This window comes from Phyllopteryx taeniolatus, chromosome 15, assembly GCF_024500385.1.
Source record: "Phyllopteryx taeniolatus isolate TA_2022b chromosome 15, UOR_Ptae_1.2, whole genome shotgun sequence".
In the NCBI taxonomy this organism is placed as follows: domain Eukaryota; kingdom Metazoa; phylum Chordata; class Actinopteri; order Syngnathiformes; family Syngnathidae; genus Phyllopteryx; species Phyllopteryx taeniolatus.
In genome coordinates, this window is record NC_084516.1 from 7563536 (window position 1) to 7586028 (window position 22493).

Below are 22493 nucleotides of genomic sequence, written 5' to 3' on the forward strand. Positions count from 1 at the left end.
CATTGCCATATGATTTATAAAGTACCTAATTACAAAGTGCTATTCTTATTTTACATAAAATATTTTTTTTGGGGGGTGGGGGGCCAGAATGTATTAATTTATTAATTTCAATAGGTAACGATGATTAAAGATACTGTACTAGTATTTTTTAGAAGAGTGTGGCCACAGCACCAATTAAACTCTCAAGGCACCATTGTATTTTTTTATGGATTCACGACAGGGGTCATATTTTTTTCCCCTTCAACTAGGCCTCTTAATTTACGTCAAGATGAAGATGACTTTTCATTTTCGTTCGCAATTGTTGTTTTGACTGAAAATGACATTTTGTGTGGCCCTTTAAGAGTTGTATTCGCCAATGGTAATGAACGTTTATGACGTCACCAACACAACACGCTTAATGGCGTTCCCAGCATATTTGAGGCCATGAGGACTTCCGCCAGCTTGGATGCCTTTTGACAGCTCGCTACTCGACGGCAGGGCACAGGACGGCAGGGGTATATCCTGGCGACGTGTGACCGGCCGCTCGCCTGTAAGACACACTTTCTTTTCAGACATTATGTGACGCTCGACTTCCTCAAGCTATCGCTGTTTGACAGACAGACGGTGCTATTACTTGTTAGCCGGCTAGCACTGGGCATACACATTGAGTACGTGGCCTGGGAATGTTAGCGTTTGTTCTTCTTCTTCTTCTTTTTTGCTGCAACCTATTTTTTTTATTGACTTTGTATCCAACGGGCCAGTCAGCTGTCAGGTTAGCTTGCATTGCTTCCATTGTTTTTATAGCGGCCATCATTCAGAACGAGCCTGTTCACGTGACTGGCTCCAGCTCACACGTCACTATGGAAATACGGCGGAGGGAGCAGGTCAACATCCACTGATGTTCTCGCCAAAAGTGTACCGCCAGATCCACGTACATAAAGATGTGTTGGTTTCAAATATTCCTGATAGTCGGTCTTATTGACTGGCTAAGCTGTGAAGAGAGCCAACACATGACAGCAGAGGAAAAGAACACCATCAGGTCAGACAGTGTTATGTCCTGTTAACATCATACAGTTACTGTGAAAAGAATCTTAATATATTGATATAACTTCTCTTTTTTTGTAGGGATCGAATTGTTGAGATGTTCGATCATGCGTATGGTAGTTACATGGTAAGTAGCAATTAAAAATATTGTGGTGATGGTGAGTCATAAAGACAAGAAAGCAGCACTGCGGATTTGATGAAGAAGAGCTTTGCTTCAAGGAGAAATGGCAAACATTAGCCACCAACTTGAACAAATGAGCGACAACGAGGCATCAGATCATTAATCACAACACGATACTCACTCGGTGAGCCAGTGCCGCTCCGCATGCTGGGAATTCCAGCGTCAGCTTCCTCCACCTTTCTCTTGACGCTACAGTATTTATTGTAGTCAACTTTTGACCTTACTGTATTAGTATGTATGACTGTATTAGTGTGGCTTTGATATAGACTATGGCATGTTCCAACTTGGGTAAGAATTTGGGTGCCCTCGCTGCTTGGGAACAGAACTTTTGGTTCCCAACCCTTTGTCCAGGCCAAGTTCATTTGCCTAACTTGCGGAGAGGGCCAGACCCCATTCGGGCAGAGGCGTCTTTTTATTTTAAGTGAAGGGCGGAAAGTGCAATTAATTGAACGGAATTAATTAGCATGTAATTGAGCTGACTGAAGTATCTCTCTCCACAGATTTGTACCTCTCAGGCCAGCAACTCCTCACATGGCTATTATAGATGATTGTATAGATGAAAAGGATTTACTAATTACATAAAGCCACTAAATAAACATGGATCCCATATATCAACATAAAGAGACATGTTTTGTCCTGTGTTGCAGAAATACGCCTATCCGGCCGACGAGCTGATGCCGCTGAGCTGCAGGGGGAGAGTACGAGGCCAGGAGCCTAACCGAGGCGACATCGACGACTCCTTGGGGAAGTATGTACACTATATTAAAGGTGCCATGATTAATCAAATGACTAAAATGATTCGATTACAAAAAATTTTTAGACAAAATCTCTACCTCGAAGCTTCGAAGGGATAATTTTTCCCCACGTTAATGCTGTTATACACAGCACTATGTAGAAATACAGGAAGTTGGTACGATGGCGGCGAGCCAGGAGGAAAGAGTTTGTAAAAGACAGAATGTCCAAAGTATTATTAGCGATTATTTCACACTTAAAGTAGATAAAGTGCATAATTGTATACCATAACATCACGTCTACAGCCGGTTGGCCGCCAACACAGAGTAAAGTATTGATGTTGGCTAATTTAATGTAACGGACCACTGCTAGTTAGAACATATTGTAATGTCCACACAAGGGGTCATGGTTAGCCACAGACACCGGTGCAATTTCAATCACTTTATTGAACAAACGGTAAGAAAACAAACATGTAATAAGGACATTGTTGCCGATGGTCACTCAAGACACAGACGATAACAGCAAGCCAACTCCACACTCTCATTCGCTGATGCCCACGTCATTCACCTGGCCAGGCCCCGCATTTTAAAGCTATACACACAAAAACTCACAGATGCTACAGTAGAACGTGACGCTGGGATCTGCAAGTTTACAAAAATAATACATGCGCCTCCATTTTTATGAAATTAATCGATGGGAAAATCGGTAAAAATATATGGTAGTTGCTCCCCTACGCTATATGGACACAAATAGCGAGTCATACCTATTTTCTTGTATTATTAATTACACAGATATTTAGGAAACTACGCTCCTGTATTTTAATGTTGGTCATTATAGTGGTAATTGGAGAGACAATTATTTTGTTTATATTTATTTTGGGTGGTACTTGGTGCAAAAAGTATGAGAAGCACTGCCATAGTGCACAAAGCAAGGTCCTTTAAGGCATGTTTGGATGAGTTTGTTTTGGGAGAACATGAGCTGACTGCATCAAACACCCGTGGGATGAACAGCAACAGAAACTGTGAGGCAGGATGAAGTCGTAATCTTTATCCTTCCCTTTTTCCAGATTTTCACTTACACTGATCGACACCCTCGATACCCTGGTGGTGAGTTCTTGCTTTCTTCCTGTACTATTGTCTCTTTAGCCACTCTAAAACATTCTCCCCTCATGACATTTGTCTCTTTGTGTTTTTGTGAGCAGGTGTTAAATAAGCTAGATGAATTTGAAGATGGCGTGAGGAAAGCGGTGCAGGATGTACGCCTGGACAATGATGTGGTGGTATCAGTGTTTGAGACCAACATCAGAGTTTTGGGGTATTTACGCTACGTTTGTACATACAGTAAAAGAAAAAAAAAACAGACTTGCACTTTCTCTGACTTCACTGAGTTATTCCAGAGGGCTTTTGGGGGCCCACGTGATGGCTGACTTGCTTCGTCAGCGTGGGGGGAGGATGCAGTGGTATGAAGATGAGCTCCTCAACATGGCTACAGAGCTTGGCCATAGGTTACTGCCTGCCTTCAACACCTCAAGTGGCCTTCCTTACCCCAAGGTACTCCACTTTTACATCACATCTTTTGTTTAATCTCTCAAAGACTTAAAGCTAAGTCGTCAAAATTGAGGTACTCTGCTCACATTTTTTTATTTATTATTTTTTTTAATATAAGTTCTATTACAGTGGTTCTGAAAGGCAACATTTCGGCCAGTGAGGCTCAGGTTAATGTTTTAAAATTAAAAATCAAAGTCAGTTGATACATTGAAAATTCTTTAATTTGTAGGTGAATCTGCGTTATGGAGTGCGAAACCCACTTTCACGTACAGGCACTGAGTCGGACACCTGTACAGCTTGTGCGGGAACAATGATCCTGGAGTTTGCAGCCCTGAGCAGACTGTCAGGAGAGTCTGTTTTTGAGGTACTTCCCAAAACTCCTCATTGTTTGGAAAAGCAACACCTTTGCTTTCACGAGAAAAATGATACGTTGTCTTGTAGAACTAAGGCCACGCCCTTCGAAAGCACGCAGCCAACACATGAATACTACAGTATGTACAAAAATGGCACTTTATAAAACTGGTGGCGTTTTTTTGCGAGCTGGAACGGATCAATGACAATTAAATTCATTTCAGTGGAAAACCCTATATTATTTACGGATAAATTGAGTTGCGAGTTTGGACACAGAATTTATTAAACTTGTGAGTCAAGGTTACCACTGTATTATTTATAATATGACAGGCATCCTCAAAAGAAGGACCTAATATGAGATTATGCTGACAAACACTTTTAGGGGGAGTCTTTTTGTGTAGCTTTACAAGTCTTAGGGTATAGGATGAATGAATGCATGGATGCAACCCACAGACCAATCATGTGCATTTTAACGACACTTGACACAACTCACCCAATCAAATTGCTTTGCCAATACAATATAGTCATTTTGTTTAAAAATAAAAAATAAATATATATATATATATATATATATATATATATATATCTCTCTCTCTCTCTCTCTCTCTTACCATTTTATAGGAATATGCCCGGAAAGCCCTGGATGTCCTCTGGGAGAGGAGACAGAAAGGAAGTGACCTTGTGGGGACTGTCATCAATATTCATAATGGAGAATGGGTCAGACGGGGTGAGGCAGCCTAAACATGCATGCACACTTTCCATGTTTCCTCATATAGAGGACGAGGAGTTGAAGACACTGTCTTATAACTAGCTCATTCTTTTAAAACTCCACTGCAAACTTCAGCTTTACAGTTGTACACAGATGTATGTGACACACGGTGGTATCAGTCATAATGTTTTTACAGTGTCTCATGTGTAAGAGTATTCCACAATACCAAGACAGGACAAACAGTAATGAAATACACAAAGAATCGAAAAGAAAAAACATGACGATGATTACAAAGCATTTAACACGCAGACTGGCTAATGGTTAGCCAGTTAACCGCCAGCTAACCTGAGCTCACGACAAACAACTCCACACTCTCATTTGCTGACTCCCACGTCACTCACCCCCCTTTTAAAACCACACACACTAAAAGTCACAGATGATATAGCGTGTAATGTGAGGATGGCGACCCCAAGTGAACAGCAGTCATTCCTGCATGTCACATGCACATTTTCTTGTTTGATAAAGCCAAATCTATTTTTATCTAATTAATCGATGGGTAGAATAATCGATTTTAAAAATATTTTGTAGCTGCATCTGGATACATTCCGTTTGATTGTTGTAGTTATTGATGGCTTACGTTGTGTTGCATCAACTAGATCCGGCTTTACCATTCCAAACTGCTCTGTAGGGACTTGATCTAAATTGTAATTAGTGTGTGTGTGTGTGTGTGTGTGTGTGTTGTGCGTGCTCTCAGACAGCGGAGTTGGTGCTGGCATCGACTCGTATTATGAATACTTAATGAAGGCCTACATTCTTCTGGGAGACAATATTTTTCTGGAGAGGTTTAACATTGTAGGTCCGCCGTTTTAACTTTCTATCCAAGTTCCTCTCTATTGCATTGTTTTCCCACTTTGTTTATGGCTTCTCAATTTACATTTTTGGCATTAGCTGACGTATTTTTCATGCTTGCTTGCAACAGCACTACAGTGCCATTATGAAGTACATAAGTCAGCCTCCACTACTGCGTAACGTGCACATGCACAACCCGACTGTGAGTGCACGGAGCTGGATGGATTCTCTGCTGGCGTTTTTCCCCGGCTTGCAGGTTTGTTGTTGTTTTTGGAATATACACAATTCACAGCTGTCAAAACATCTGCAGCTATTCCTACCATTTCGCACAGGTCTTAAGAGGAGATCTGAAACCAGCCATTGAAACCCATGAGATGCTGTACCAAGTCACCAAACAGCACACGTTTCTTCCAGAGGTAAAGAAGACCTCTGTGCGTTTCAGGAGTTCAATACAGTGAAACTCCTATATCATACAGCTTCACTAAACACATGGGCTAATACTTTTCTGAAAACCAATTCTTACCTACTGTAAATTTTTCTTTTTATTGTTTCCTATGTAATATTGAAATGTATTGAGATGGTGAATTTTAGGGTTTAATTAGCTATAATCATAAAAATAAATATAATCATGAAATATTCCACTCTGTGTGCAGTAAATTATACAATAACTTTTGGAATTGAACTTCTGAAATAGTTTTTCAAGATATTCAGATTTATTCTAGTTTGCCACTATCAATGAAATTGCAAAACCAAAACTCTCAAAATTTGGAGATGCATGCTTTTCACTCAGCAGCAATATTTTTTTTTGTTTTGTAAAAAATTGTCACTTACGTATTATTGCCGTTTTTTTTCCATTCAATATAATTTAATGCAACTTGCGGTGTATTTAATTCCATTCTGCAGCTAGTTTTCCCAAGTCTTAATTTATGAGCATGCACCTTTATCAATATAGTCATTTTCATTCCTTTCTCTGTAGGCTTTTACCACAGAATTCCGCGTTCACTGGGGCCAGCACCTCCTGAGACCAGAGTTTGCAGAAAGCACCTACTACCTCTATAAGGTGACCACCCTGACTAATAGTAGCCCCATATTTGTTATTTAGTGCAGTGATTCTAAAAATGTGGTACGTGTACCACTAATGGTATGTGGCCTCTTTCTGCTGGTACATAAAAGAATCACTCAATAAGGACAAATAAAATTTACAACGTAGTACAATCAAACCTATTTGAATGAGGTTTGTAGCTAGGCATCCACCCTGTTAAAACATTTTTTTTTTTTAATTCAGTACAGTACATTTTCTACTTTTCAAGTACAGTACAGTTAAGTTGTATATAACTTAAGTACAATATAATACATTTGTATATAATCTGAAATAAGTTTGTTTTAAAAAAATGTAAGTATATTTTTTATTTCACTCTTGGAACCATTGATGTAGTGTATAATTGTAAGAAGGACTGAAGTGAAGATGATCTTCTACAGGCCACTGGTGACCCTTACTACCTCAGAGTGGGACAGTCCATTGTGGAAAAACTCAACACTTATGCTAGAGTGCCTTGTGGGTTTGCTGCTGTGCAAGACGTTCGCACAGGGACACATGAAGACAGGTACTCTCCCTTCCTTATTCAGCTGATCTATTGATTTCGGGGTCAAAACTGTCGCCATTATAAAACCTTTACCATTAAAACACTTTGAACTGTCCTGTTAGTATGATTATGAAGAGGAGTTCACCACTGTGTAACAAATCTACAATTTAGTAAAACTCACCATTTGAAGATGTCCAACTGCCATGTAGCAGACACAGATTGTTCTATGGGTATCATTACACTAATTTGCTGCCATCTTATGACATTTTAGCAATACTACAGGAAGTACTTTTGTAGTTGACAGATTACTACACCAAAAATCATAATACATAGTAGTTATAAGTAATGCAAAGACGACATCACATACTACCAGACCAAATATCATAATACAAAGTAGTTATAAGTAATGCAAAGACTACATTTATTATTATCCCTCTATTATGACTTGCACGATCTAGTTGTTTTGATTCTTCAGAGAGACTTCTACCTCAGCTCTGTTTCACCAATTGAATGTAACCACAAGGTGTTCCACACAAAGTCCCACCGAAGCAGTTTTCAAAGTGACTTGCAGGAAGCATGGCAGAAACAATGTTGTGTGACTCACAGTCAGAAGAGGAACAACAACCGTGGCCTCACATTGAGTCTCTTGCGCGCAACGAAAAAGAACAGCTGTGTGTGTGGGCCTAAAAATGTCCACATTTCAGCCTACAAGAACTCCACTTTCAACTTGAGAAAACAAATTCCATTTCTATGGAATTTCTGCTCAGTGAGCATATTGTTCTGTTTAGTAAGTGTAACTAAAGAAAGTCAATTTAAGACTATTTCTTGTGGCTGGATTTGCCGTTATATCAAGTCTTTATAAAATATCATCAATTATTATTGTTTTGGTTAAATGACGCACACGCTGATTTATAATAAAAAGAGCAATCATTAATTACCAGTTATTCAGCACTTGAGTAGTTTTTCCACAATTTTGGATGATTCCTTTTTACTTTTACTAGAGTCATATTTCCCAAAGTAACAATATTCTTACTTGAGTTAAATTTGTGGCTACTCTACCCACCTCTGCCAGTGAAGTGCGCACATGTTAGTCAACCTCAAAACAGTTCTATTTCTTGTATAGGATGGACTCATTCTTTCTGGCAGAGATGTTCAAATACTTGTACCTGCTGTTCACTGAGAAGACGCAGCTGCCCATCGACATTGACAACTACATCTTCACCACTGAGGCCCACCTTCTGCCTGTGTCTCTCTCCAATACGCAGCTATCTTGTCAAGGCAACAAAACGGTCAGTGGGCTAATCATTAACAGGAACACACGTATTGTATATAGTACAGTATGTTCAGTGATAACTTGACTTACAAAGAACACAACTTTTTCGAATTTTGTTGTACGACAGATTTTTATTTTTTTTAATTTGTGCTTAGACTTGTGAGCAGAAATTTGAGATCCAAGTGTGAGATTAGTGGCAGCAAACGTGACTCACGTCACAACAAGCAGCAGTTTGTCATGGAGTGTTTTAAAGTTTGTCTATGGTTTGTGTTAGCACTGGAGTGGTTGTTGAAACTTTTTTTTTTTTCTGTTGTTTGCACGGTGCTTTAGGAAACTTATCCTGTGGCCCTCGAAGAGGATCTGTTCATACACACCTGCCCGAGCACAGACACATTGTTCCCAAACAACCCTTCATTTGCCAAAAGCATCCGGGACAGCTACAAGTACTTGACGGGCGTAGGGCGAGCCGTCCGCCCTTCACCGATCAGGTGCGACTTCTAATTCTGTGGTGTAGCCTTCTTAGCTATTACAGCTCTAAATACTTGTGGCTTTTAACGTGGGCGTGCATCTTGTTTTTTGTGCAGAGAAATTGAATTACCACTCCATGATAGTGGCATCGAACCAGTGGAGTTCCTAAAAAGCATGGGCATTTCTCTCACTCCACTGAGTGATTTCAGCCCAGGAGATACCAGAAGGGTACTTAATATTTTACTTTGTACTGAGTTTTGTGGTTGCATGAAAACAACAGAGCACGACTTTATGTAAACATTTTAAACATAAATCCACTTTTCTGTTTTTTGTAGGAGCACAAAGGAGTGTATCGGGTGAAACTTGTGGCCGAGGTGAAACAAACACTTGAGGAGGAGGAGGTGGTGCCTCATGTGGTGCAGCTTATATCGCCTCCGTTTCTGGGGAGGACCGTGCTTACGGCGGGCCCTGCCAAGTTTGGAATGGACCTAACCAAGCGAGAACACGGCGTAAGTTTCCCATGAAGCTATAGTTGCGGCGCAACAAGTTCTAGTGCGTAATTTAAAAAGATGACAGCTCTAACACGCCACCGCCAAGCATTGTGCATATTTTATAGTTCACTGTTTGTGAACTTGATTTCCATGAAACTTTGTGGAAGCGTGGTATATTTACCAAGCAAAAACATTTTTTTGTGTGTAAGAGTTCTGCCTGCGGAATTTATTTTCTTTTTACGGTTCCCTGGTGAGATTCGTGGCATCTGTTAAATTATTCACACACACGGTATTTTTTTAACATCTCAACCAATTTTTTAAATGTTACTCCACTTATGGAGGAAAATTATTTGAACATGTGTCTTAACTGAACTGTTACCCGAGGATGATCACTCAGAATAATCTTTTAAAGACATCTAACAATCGGGCTTTTACCGACTTTGAAGAGGAAAAATACTCCAATTAGGCACACTATTGATGTGTGTATACCCAACTTAAGTATTTCAACAAATCTTTGGCAATAACGTATCAAGAAATGCCTCCCTGTGTGGCCGCACATTTTGCACAGGGTGTGCACACTTGTGCAGTCACATTATCTTAGTTTATTTTGACTTACTTTCTCAAAGATGTTTTTCAAATAAGGTGTTTTGAAATGCTTCATCATGGTCTCTTTTTTTATATTACAAAAACCTGGCATTTGAAGAGGGGTGTGTAGACCTTTTATGTCCACTGTTTACTTTTCTTTTTATAACATACTCCTATGTGTCAGGTGAAGGGCAGCATAGCGAAGGCGTTCCCTTACACAGCATGCAGGCCACTAGAAAATCCAGCTGTGCTTAAAGGCCACATCGCCCTGGCGCTGCGTGGCGAATGCATGTTCGCGGCAAAAGCCCGCTGGCTGCAGGAGGCGGGCGCCATAGGAGTCATCTTCATCGGTGAGCATCACCACCTCCGCGCCTCAAGTCATTTTGACTGCTGTGCGGCATTAAAATGAAACCAGTATTGCCTCTTTGTCCTTCTTAGACCACCGTGAGGGAAGCAATAGCGAGGAAACGCCGCTTTTCCAAATGGTTGGCGACGGCGATTCCACCGACGACATCGCATTGCCGTTGGTCTTCCTGTTTAGCCGCGAGGGCGCCGTGCTCACCGCGGCCCTGGAGGAACATCACAACGTAGATGTGCTGCTTCTGCCTAAAGCGAGGCAGCTAGGACACGGTGAGACCAAAGGAAAAAATCCCCAAAACAAGACAAGCCAGTTTGTTGGTGTTCAACTTGGGCGGTTGTGTCTGTCACTGTCAGTGTGACCTGGTTTGCTCCCACTCAACTATTTATAGCACAATGGGTCTGCAGTGATTAAATGAATAACTGAAGAAAATGATTAGAAACAAGGTTTAAGCAAAATCTCTGCTTTACAGCTGCGCAGGGATCATTTTTCATTGAAACAATTTAATAAAGCCTACCATTGCTAATTAGAATCTATTGTAATGCCCCGATAAGTGGTATTATATGTTATGTCACTGTTTGTATATTATTAGAGACTTGACATGCTCATACTGATTACTGAGCCTTTTTGTTGTTGCTCCCTATCAATGTCCAGGTAAGACAGACCAACCTTTTATTAACATTAAACTGAGACTTTCTGAAGATGAGGACCTGGAGGAGGAAGAGGAATCCAGTGGGCCCACTCTGAAGGTGCTCCTTGATGAAAGCGAAGGTCTTACATGAGATGAATGTTGCGCTACAGCGTGTGGGAATGAGACTTGCGCATTCATGTGTACAAACACAAAACTGTGAAGCAGAAGTCCTTGACCACGGGAGCCTCAGAGCCCCTCACAGAGCGGACGGCCACGCGCTCACTTTAATCCTCTGTTTTGAGATGAGAAAAAGTAGGTCATTCCAGGCAAAAGATGTTCCCATATCTTCTTATTCTGGGGTTGAAACCTCCTGTGTCCCTTGTGTGGGTGCCGATAACTAACTCTGATCTTAACACGATACCTCACCCTCCAGGAGGTTTCATGTAAAGTGGAAAAAATCTGTTTTTAGGCAATGCTTTTAATTCTAGATTTTGTACCTTTTTTTTCTTAATAGTGTTAATCATGAAGGATATTAGCTGGTAAGTTAGATAATGTTTCAACAAGTGAGAAAGAAATTATTATAATTAGACTTGGTAAGCAACTTCAGGGAATTTTTAAGTGTTTTATTTCTGCCATGGAGGATGTGTGTGTTGGTATTTTTCACTACAATACCCAAGATTCCAGTTTCATCATCCCACTTATGACAATATACTGTATACACACAACTTTACTGTCTTTACAAGGTCACATTCCAAGGAAGGAAGAAGCGATCTGGTATTTTCAGGCTGTGCACGATTATTTTCCCAGCTCCTAAATCTGTGCAATTTTTGTTATATTGATTTGAAATTACTAACGTTACAGTATGGACGATTTGCTATGAAGGAGTATTAAGGCCACACTTTGGAGGGGAAAAAGGAAAATTACACGAATAAAGTTAATTTCATTTTTATAGGAAAAAATGTACATTTTTCTCATAAAGTGATGAGTTTATTCTCATAAAATGCAAACTTTTTTCTTAGTTTTTTCTCATAACATTTGATTGATGTTAAATTCTGACATTTTTCCGACAATATTTGTTTTTTCACAAAAGTACTTAAAACCTTTTTCCACGCTCTATTTTGTTGTTGTTGTTGCATGCATTTGAAAAAGTCTCATAAGATTATGACTATTTTTTACAAAATGACTACCTTAAGCTCCAAACATTACATCTTGTAATAATATAACTTTATTCGCATACCTCTATTACTATGCTCTTGTGAGTCAATGACTTTATTCTCGTAGTATTATTTTTCCCTGTGGCCCTAATAAACCGTATTGTGATGCAGCATTATGTTATGCAATAAGTTAAGTACAGTAATGTTTTTGCACATTTAATTGTAGAAATTTCTCAACATGAAATTAACTTGAACATTTTACACCATTTATTAGATCGATGCGAGGAAGGACTGAAAAAATTGTTTTCCAATTTATAATTTATAGAGCTCTTCAACATACTAAATGCATCGATCTCCTCCAGTGTGTCCATATGTTGCATCATTTTGGTTTGGGAAGAACATAAAAATGTTTTCCTTTTGTTTGCACAATGAAACTTTTCCATCATACTGCTGAATTTCAAGTGTGTGCCCCCGACCCCCATCCTAATCACATAATGCACTCTATTGGTGTTTATTAAGCAAAGGATATGGACAACATTTATACCTCAGGACTGTGCTTGTTGCTGTTCATACAGAGAAATGGATAAAAAGTAGGATATAACTTTTTCAAATTGCATTTCTCTTGTTTTTATACGGCATTTAGCAGTTTGCTAAGCTGTCACGTCGTCAGTGGCTCAAATGTGCCCAAAAAAAATGCATTAAAAGGCTCCTGTCCCAGCTAAGGCAGTGAATAAATAAAAAATGATGATCTCTTGTGCTCTATATTCTGCTGTGTCACAGTCATGAATTGGCATTGTGCTGATAAAGCATAGCAAACGGTTTTGTCTTATCATTCCGTTCAAGTGATATAGCAGAGTTCCCATTCAAACGTTTGCTTGAAATTTCATACACAACAAATAGCTATTTGGCTCAAGTAATTAGCTTGTTTAATTCAGAAAAGAGAGAGAAAAGCCATGTACATACAATGTACAGTATGTGGTCATTAAACTCCCCTCTGCTTTCCATGTATGTATGTATGTAAAATACCATGATCATATGAACTACTTTGACAACATTAAAAGAGGTTGCGCATTTTATTCTCAATTTAAAATGGCCAAGTTTATTTATGAACCCTTTAATATGGCCCTTCTTCACAAGGCTGCACAGGCTTAGAGGTAACAAACATTGACATCCATTGGCATTTGGGCAAGAAAAAAAAAAATCTGATAAAACCCGTTCGATTCGATCACAGACGGAGGGATCCACCTCTTGTGGCCTCGTTAGACGGCAAATTTCTGAATTACGATTATGAGCCAACCGGTTTCTGACGTCATCACGTTTCCCTTCTCTACACTTGTTTCCTGGTCTGAAGGCCCTGCGAACTGCTGCCTTCAGGGTCTGGGAAATGGTCGGAATAACTACATCCTAAAGGCACACAGTGCTCATTTTTATTGATCGATTACATTGAAAATGGCACACTGTTTCCTCGTATTGTATGTACAACAGCATACATAGAAAAACAAAAGTATTAGGGGTGACTTGCTCTTCCTATGCAGCATAAGGAATGGCAACATCAGCTGTTCTCAAACTGGGTTAAAATTTGCAATAAATGGTCATGAACTTACTTTTGGCTATCGTATGGCCTGCAGAGGATCTGCATGATGTAACTTTCTGTGATCTAAATCAGTGGTTCTCAAACCCTTTACACCTGAAAAAATACTCCACTAAAGTATGTAGCATAATGGGCCATCAAAGATGAAACAGCGGTGTTCTTTCAAAAAAGTATAATATAATTGTAAGCCACCGGAACAATATTTCCAGTTTGAACAATAACACTGCACTTAAAATATAGGAAAATAAAAAGCAGTAATTATCAAATTCATTCATTAATAATTGGGAAAAGAAATACCTGCATGTTTGAAAACAAGCAGTTGTAAAGGATTAAATGCAAGTTATGCAACTGTGTTGTCTTTGAATTTTAAATACAACTCAACTGTACTTCACAAATGTACTGACTGAACTGGATTAAAACATTTAAACCACTTATGCACAGTTTGAACATTTAATTCAGTGATTCTTTCACAGGCCACTAGAGGGAGCCCGCGTACGAGTGGTACTGAGTCGTACCACACTGATTTAAATTACTATAGTTAATGGAAAGGCTACTTTTAAGTAGTAGGGACAAATGGTATTTATAAATATTTATAAGTATACAATCACATCAATGTGCAAGACACTGCGTGACTAAAAACAAATACTGTTGATTTTATTAATACCTTCATACATTTTATTTCCTGGGGAGGCAAATGGCAGCGGTTTGGTGTCTTGGCCCATTTCCATTTTTTGTATGCCATTTTTTGTTTGGTGGTGTGCCGTGAGCTTTTTCCTTGTTGTAAAATACGTGCCTTGCTTCCTCATAGAGCTCGGGAAACGAAGGCCTCCTGTCGCATTGGTAGTTTCCCAGGAGAACCTAAAGGCATCACTCCCAAACCTCGTACGCAAGCAGGGAGGCTCAGCGCCTCACACGCCCCCTCCTCCTTCCCTGTAGCCCCGCTATCTTTAGCACTGTCGCGGATTACCGTGCACTGTGAGCTGGATAGACTACCTGCTCCGTCGCTGCAGCCCTCTACTACCGAAGAGCGCTCTTTAAAAAGAACTACACGGCGACAATACCCCACAAAGGATGGGGGAATGACAACAAAATCCCCGTCCGCGGTTCTCCGTTCCCGACAAGACTACCACCTCCACCGCCAGCGACGATGCTGCCGCCGCTCTCCAGCCCGCGGAGCGAACGCCAACGCCAACGCCGGGCTTCAACGCTGCTCCTGGCCGCGGTCGTGCTCTGTGCCGTCCGCGCCGCTGCTAGCTTTCCAGGTAAAACGCAACGACCGGCACTCTCCCAGACGCCGCATTTGCCGGTAAAATTTCCAGCATACGCACTTTATTCGCCGCTGGTGTTTTTTTTCCCCTCCTCTCCCCCAAACCAATTTGTCTCGTCGACGTGCGTCATCCGGGCGCATCTTTAATGGTCGAGCTCATGGCACCTGTCAGGCTGACACAGCTTTGCGTCAAAATGGAGACGTGGAAAACACATCAAAACATCAGTACCGAGCGACTATTTTCTTGTTTACACGCATTTTCGCGGTGTGTTGTCGACGTAGCCGCCTGCTATTTTCCATTCGTGCAGGTTGAGTGAGCGAGTGGAAATGGGCAGCAAGGGGGAGAAAAAAACATTAAAATGTCATCGTTTTCCTTGTTGGCATTTCCTCTGTGGCTCACATTTCTGTCTTTTTTAAATTCCTAAACGCAATGACAACACAATTATTGTAGGTATCTTGATCACTGTCAAAGTCTTTCTCAACCTTTATTGAACCGAGGCACGTTTTAAATTGTACACAATCATGAGCCCACGGTTACATAAACAACTGTATTCATTAGGTAAAGTATTCAACACAAACAAACCACCTTTTCGAGGCACATCAATAGTATTAGCTAACACAAACCTAAATAACATTTTAGCACAAACAAAAATGTCCCAAAATGTATATAGTAAATCCACGAATAATTGACATCCTCTTTAAAAGGAGTTTGTAATTATGCCTAGACACCATAACATAGCAGCAAAGCACTTAAAATGGAGAGGATCATAAAATAGCAACACCATGCATCTAGAATGTGCACAATCATGCACCCATGGTACATATACAATTGTATTCTGTAGTTAAATTATTCAACACAAACAAACCATCTTCATATGAGGCTCATCAATAGTATTAGCCAGAATACCGTATGAGCCAAAATAACACGCTGGCTCAAACTGACCTGCAAACAAAAATGTTGCAATAAGTATATAATGAACACTCATGACGATCCACAAATAATTGACACCCACTTAAAAAGGTTTATAATTGTGTATAGATGCCACAAGATAGCGGAAAAAAACACTTAAAATTGAGAGAACCACAAAGCATCAACACCATGTACAGTATCTAGCATGTACAATATCATGAATTAAGAATAATGTCTGAAGAAGAATTATGTCGGAAAACTCAAACTTTTTTACATCCCGGTGACGTAATGAGTCCTGCACAGGGTGGGGTGGGGGGGAGGCATCCAAGTTTGATGTCAGATCATCATTTTAAGCGATGAAAACTGATAGAATGGCTCATTCCTATTTCTATCCAGCTTTATTTTGCTTTTAGAATTGTCTGGCGGGCGGGATCAAGTGCTCATATGGGGGCCATTTATTGCCCACTGCAGTATACTTCTGCTGGGTTGTAACTGATAGCGCTTGGGGTAGATAATCTGCTCCTAACTCTTTCAACACGATAACCATGTGAGAGCAGCAACAGCTGGACAGTCAAACGTCATCTTTAGCGCCCCAGCTACACCCTCCCTGCACAGAAACAACACGTTTTCATCAATGTGAATGGACACGTTTGTATTTATTCAAAAGCATCTGAGCCTATGTGAAGATTATGACGCTGAATTTTTCATGTACTGGTCAGTCATTTCATTTAGCAAATGCGATGACTGCTATTGTTAGCTTAGGTAATGTGGATATACGGGGCGTATAATGGCAGATGAGCATAATTTTCCTGTGAAACAAATAATTGTGAAACGCAGCGGCATTATCATCAGGGGGGCTGATGTAGCAAACAATGACACATCATCGTGACTAAATGTACTCAACTACAAAACTGAGTTCTTTCGACACAAATAGAGTGAACCTCTGAAATCGCGCACATTATGTTATGAAATACTGATCCGCATCTGTTTGGTTGTGATCTCGAAACAGTTTTTACCATTGGAAATAACATAAATTAACATAAAATGAACCACCACCTATTTGTGGTTCACCATTCACCAACTCACCTGTTTTTTTTTTTTGTTTTTTGTTTTTTTTGTGGGACCTACTGTAACCCACAACTACAGTGAACCCCCCACCCATTCCCCCGCAAATAGGGAAAATCTACAAATAATTGACACTTCCCCTAAAAGGGGTTTGTAATTGCGTATAGATGCCACAAAATGGTGGCAAAGCACTTAAAACAGAAAGGATCCTGAAAGAAAAACACCAATATTCCTCTTTGTCATTTTTTTTCATTGTAGTCTTTAACAACACAAAGAAAAATCAGCAACGCATCATCACCATGCATCTAACATGTACACAATCATGATCCCATGTTACATAAACGATTGTATTCAGTAGGTAAATTATTCAACACAAACAAACCACCTTCACATGAGGCTCATCAATAGAATTAGCGCGCATGGATGGAGAATAGCCTAAATAACATTCTTGCACATACTGACGTGACATTACAGATGGGCAAACAAATGTGCACTAGCACTACACAAACAGTATAAGTCATAAACTCATCTTTTGGCATTTACACACAATAATAAAGCTTAGGGAATACAGGAAAATTGTAACAGCAAAGTAGACTACAGGAGCTACTGTATTAGTAGCTGCATCGGGAGAGAAGCAAAGACACTGTCACACAAATTGCAAACTAGCTGAGACTAATTAGTTGTATTCATGAATATTATTTGCAAACTCAACCTTCCACTGGGAATAAGCATTCATTGGTGTCACAATATGTCGACACAGGCTCATTGCAAATGTTCCGGCGATGTGTTTTTATCTCCTCCTATGGCCCGTGGCAGAATTAGTCATCTACGCTTTAGTGGTGAATGGGAGATGAGAACAGTCAGGTGGAACGCCACTTACGCACTGCCGCTCGGGGACATGAAGACCACTGAGTCGATTACTGGCTCCAAACGATTCGCTTCTTTTGCATTTATGGAGATTCTGTGTGCTATGTTTTAGAATTGTCTTTGTGTACTATGCATTTATACCAAGCCTTCGCTTCATGATCCAACAAATGTGAATTTACAATCCTTAGTTGTCATATTAAGGCAGCTACTACCTAATTGCTAGTTAATGATATCCCAGATTTGACCCAGAATGTTCCTCCAGCAGTTTGGTTTGCTGCATCGATGACTAATTAGTGTTAATTAAAGTCCTCAAATTCTGTGCTAGGATCTCTGTGGTTTCATTCAGTGTTATTGTAGTTATGTGTGTCACTTTGCATACAAGTAGTATTTGTGGAAAAGAATGTCTTGTGTACAGTGACATACATGATCGCGTTTCAAAATCAATTCTTGTGCCATGCGCATCTCAAACATCCATCCATTTTCCTTATCCTGGTTAGGGTCGCGGGATGCTGGAGCCTATCCCAGCTGACTTTGGGCGAAAGGCAGACTATACCCCGAACTGGTCTCCAGTCAGTCACAGGGCACATATAGACACGGGCAACCATTCACACTCACATTCACACCGTCCCTGAGTGGGAACTGAACCCACGCTGCCTGCACCAAAGTCAGGCGAGTGTTCCACTACACCATCAGTGACGCATCTCAAACATTTTGGTAAACTCAGACTTCTTACTGCTTTGACTGCTATTCCCCTAATGTTAAATAACTTCTGGCATCTAATCTAGTCTTCTTCTGTCATTGTTGTTCTTGGTGAAACTGGTCCTTCGCTGCGAACAAGCCTAAAAATTCCGGTTGAATTATAAATTGTACAACTTCAGGGACGCCCTGTTGGTTGACTAGCAACCAGTTCAATGTGCACCTTTGACGTCAGCTCCCTGAAACCTTGAACAGATTAAGAGATATTGAAAACGGATGGAAATTGGGTTTAAGAGATTCCACTGTCAGAATAAGTGACACATTCTTTTTGATATGTCATGCAACAAGGCAGTGAATCCGCAATGCTTCAGAAATCAGCTTACTGTTTGGGAAACTCTTATCTTTATAGTGTTACTGTGTCTTCATCTGGAGACAGACCAATTTATTTTTGTTTTTGAGCTCATTGTTTTCAAAGTGTCTGTACAGGTTTAAAAAAAAATACACCTAGCTTATGAGAGATCACCGGCAGAACAGACACCATCGCAAGCTTAAACGGTGGTAATCGTTACATTGGAAAACAGCAACCAGGAAACACTCATTAATAGTATTGATCTGCCTCATTGTGCTCTTTGTTGTCAGAATTTGGAAGTCTAAAAAAAAAAAAAAAACAGGTGGGTGAGCCAAGGCTTCTCTTTAATCCCTTTTTCAAACCACTTCCCACTTTCATTTCTCACCTTGATTTCTCCACATCAAAGTGTGTTGGCCATGAGAAATTCACACTCTCAAAGCAAGGAGCAAGTGCACTAGGGTTCTGTTTTTTTGTTTTAAACTAAGAAGGGATAAAAATGCAGCCAATTTGGCATTTTACTAAATCTTCTTGATTGAAGACTAGGAAAAATAAAAAATCAATAGTTTTTTGCAAATGTATTTTGTAAACGGAAAGAAAAATCTCAATGTTTGAACTCGGCTTTCCATGCCAGTTTAGTATTGTACACAATAATTCTTCCTAGAGAAGTTGTGACATAGCGGTTGTCTGTGTCGATGGAGTTTTTAACTTCCCGTAGCTGAAGTCCAGTTCCAGTCGTTTTCTTAGAGATTGCCCCATCATTTAATCAAGTAATCAGATTAAAAATGATTTTGCATTATTAAATAGGTAGGTAGATATTATAGTCGTCCACTTGGGGTAGCCATCCTCACGTTCCACACTATTTAGCTATCTTTGACTGCGTGGCTTTAAAAGGTGGGGCTTGGTCTGGTGAGTGACGTGGGAGTCAGTGATATATGGATATGATAAACAAACAGTAAACAACAATTAATGGCAAGTGCCTTTACACTTTATTTGAATAACGTGCATCTAACATCTCTTCAGGTTGGATTAACAGTAGGTTTACCTGCTACTTCTGATGTAGTTTTTCAACATAGAAATAATACAAATACAACATTAATGTGGCACGGTGGCCGACTGGTTAGAGCGTCAGCCTCACAGTTCTGAGGTGCGGGGTTCAATCCCCGTCCCCGCCTGTGTGGAGTTTGCATGTTCTCCCCGTGCCTGCGTGGGTTTTCTCCGGGCACTCCGGTTTCCTCCCACATCCCAAAGACATGCATTAATTGGTGACTCTAAATTGCCCGTAGGCATGCCTGTGAGTGCGAATGGTTGTTTGTTTCTATGTGCCCTGCGATTGGCTGGCAACCAGTTCAGGGTGTACCCCGCCTCCTGCCCGATGACAGCTGGGATAGGCTCCAGCACGCCCGCGACCCTAGTGAGGAGAAGCGGCTCAGAAAATGAATGGAGGGACAACATTAATGTAGAAAAAATGAAGTGCAACCAACATTTCTTGAGGTTAAAATGACATTACTTATGCTCTGCTGCTGCTGTTCTGAAAGTCATTTGCCTCACATAAACACTCTGCTGTTGTAATCTTTGTGGCATTAATCTTTTTATTTTTTTAATTTATTTTTTATTTATTTATTTTTTTATTTTCTTCTACTTTTCTCTCCCCTTTTTCTTCCTCTGACGTTACCTTATGCTGCTGATGCAGCGGGAATGCTGCAAGAGGTGCCAGGATGGTCAGCGTTGGAACGGGTTGTGAGAGTGTGAAAATGCCATGACGTCTTAGTAGGCGGTTGAAGATACAGTGAGCGAGTCACTTATTTAGAGCACCTCCGTCTTTGCAGAAGGGAAAGTGTTTCCACAGACTCGACCTGGTTTGATCATTTCTCGCTCGCCGACTTCTCATCTGCCATCCAGCATGCTATGTTTTGTTTTCTGTTGGCGTGTGGCGATGACGTCACTGACAGGCCGCCTTAATCGAGTAAAGTTGAACGTCTTTGTCATTAAAAGTGCAAAAATTCACACATGCAATATCGTCAGAATCTATTGATGATCCTTTAAAAGGCTTTTCAAACAATTTTAGATATAAATATGAATATTTCATCCGGAAGGTCAACTTGCTGAGTACAGATCGATGTAGTTGGATCGAAGGAATATAAATCAATACATCGATGTAGTGGATGAATCGTTAAACCCCTATAAATGAGCTAACATCGACATCCTGTGTTGGCGATTTTAGCTGTGCTGTTGTGGTACGTTAGCTAGTTCTGTTTTGCAGGAGAGACTTTTTCTTATTTTTAAGGGTGACATGATCCCAAACTTGGACATTCTTAGTCTTTTACACACCCTTTCCTCCTGAATCACTGGCATCGGACTAACTTATTTCAACACAGAGTGGGCCGCGAGTCTGCACTGACTTTAGCCTGACTTTAGACTTTAGACACTGAGAAGTGTCGAGGCTGAAACTTTTGCTGAGACTTGTTTTTATTCAATTAATTGTTTTAGCCCTAGTTGAGACTGAACCAGCATCAGCAAGTAATTCCACACAATCACCAGAATTTTAGATGTTTATTAATTGACTAATTTATTATTTATCTTTTTCTAGCTTTGGTTGTTTGTGCATTTTGGACCATCATCTGTATGTGAAACCTTTCTAAAACGTATAGAAAAAAAGCATTCCGATTTTGTTTTCTTTTGTTGTTGGGGATTTTATTTACTTTTTAATAACCACGTATCGGCAACGATGGCAGCGATTGTCCCTGCAACTTAAAATACCTTTGTAAAGCATGCCCGCCAGTGCTGACACCTCGTAGCGCACATACCGAGACAGACTGTCTATTTTAGACATCACTGCAGATAGCGTTTAAAGAGCAGATGATGGCTACGGAAAACATTTTAATAGCAATAAAAACAAAATCGTCTATTCATTTTCTGTCCAGCTTCTTTTATAGGGTAATTGATTAGAAGCAGCAGGGAAATTTTTTTTTATTGTATCTTCCAGTATTAATGCGTAAACATCAAATATACTGTGTAATGAAAATAATGGATTGACTTTTCTGGTATGAAATCAGCTTAACATAGGACTATAGTATCTATACTCTGTGCTCCATTCTTTGTTTATGACGGTCCCGACATGAAAAGAGAAAAGAGAGTGTCCGGAGTGGGAGGGGCCCTTTATGATTTCAATGGCTTTCCGCAATAGTCTGCCAGTCCCGAAACAGAGTTTAAAAATATAATATACTGTACATGTGTTTTCAGAGACTATTTCTGTACAAAAAAAATCTTTATTGTTCTTAACTTCTATGAAAGTGGGTCGCGACTTTGCAACAATAGGAAAATGAGTTGAGAACCACTGCTTTAGTGACTTGTACACTCGATAGCTTACTTCCAAGATCTGGATTATCACACATTTGCATATTGCAGTGCTTCTCAGAGTATGGTATGTGTACCACTGGTTGTACATAGGCTCCCTCTAGTGGTATGTGAAAGAATCACTGAATTAAATGTTTAAACCGCGCACAATCTTATCATGTTTGGATCTTTGTATGCCATAAATATAAAACCCAAGGCCATTTGTTACATGGAAACCACTCGTTGTCGGGACCCTTGTAAACCAAGGACGCCCTTGTAGTGCACTCAATGTTGACCGCACTTGCTTTCCAGATGTAATTAATCAATTGAGCCATCTTATCAATCAAATAATCAGTTGCTACACCCTTTGCTAGTTGTGATACTCTCAGTACCATAGTCAAATAATGGTACAGTGATATTGAATCGTGAGCTTTCCCCCCTTGCTCGTGAGAGGTGGCAAGCAAATTAATCAGCTTGTTG

The 22493-nt window shown here is 40.1% G+C and overlaps 2 protein-coding genes across 5 annotated transcripts in view; both read left to right on the plus strand.

Moving 5' to 3' along the window:
• Positions 1-364: 364 nt before the first annotated feature.
• Positions 365-12683, plus strand: si:ch211-282j22.3 (ER degradation-enhancing alpha-mannosidase-like protein 3). Of its 4 annotated transcripts, XM_061747932.1 has the most exons (21): positions 370-529; positions 784-1018; positions 1105-1150; positions 1852-1952; positions 3003-3042; positions 3138-3250; positions 3333-3486; positions 3713-3847; positions 4456-4561; positions 5298-5395; positions 5523-5648; positions 5725-5808; positions 6369-6452; positions 6872-6996; positions 8099-8264; positions 8579-8736; positions 8833-8944; positions 9052-9225; positions 9977-10142; positions 10231-10422; positions 10805-12683. In XM_061747932.1, exons 2-21 carry the CDS (start codon positions 921-923, stop codon positions 10930-10932), a joined length of 2406 nt encoding a protein of 801 aa, XP_061603916.1. In that variant the 5' UTR covers positions 370-529; positions 784-920; the 3' UTR covers positions 10933-12683. The 4 variants fall into 4 exon arrangements, with proteins under 4 accessions (XP_061603918.1, XP_061603916.1, XP_061603917.1 ...); XM_061747933.1 differs by having other exon boundaries at positions 377-1018; XM_061747935.1 differs by lacking the exon at positions 370-529 and having other exon boundaries at positions 916-1018; positions 1105-1328.
• A 1701-nt stretch (positions 12684-14384) lies between these two features.
• Positions 14385-22493, plus strand: part of npdc1a (neural proliferation, differentiation and control, 1a) — a 28055-nt gene continuing 19946 nt past the window's right edge. The window contains exon 1 of the mRNA XM_061747940.1: positions 14385-14788. Coding sequence (XP_061603924.1) covers positions 14674-14788 — 115 coding nt within the window. The 5' untranslated portion in view covers positions 14385-14673. The remainder of the gene's footprint in view (positions 14789-22493) is intronic.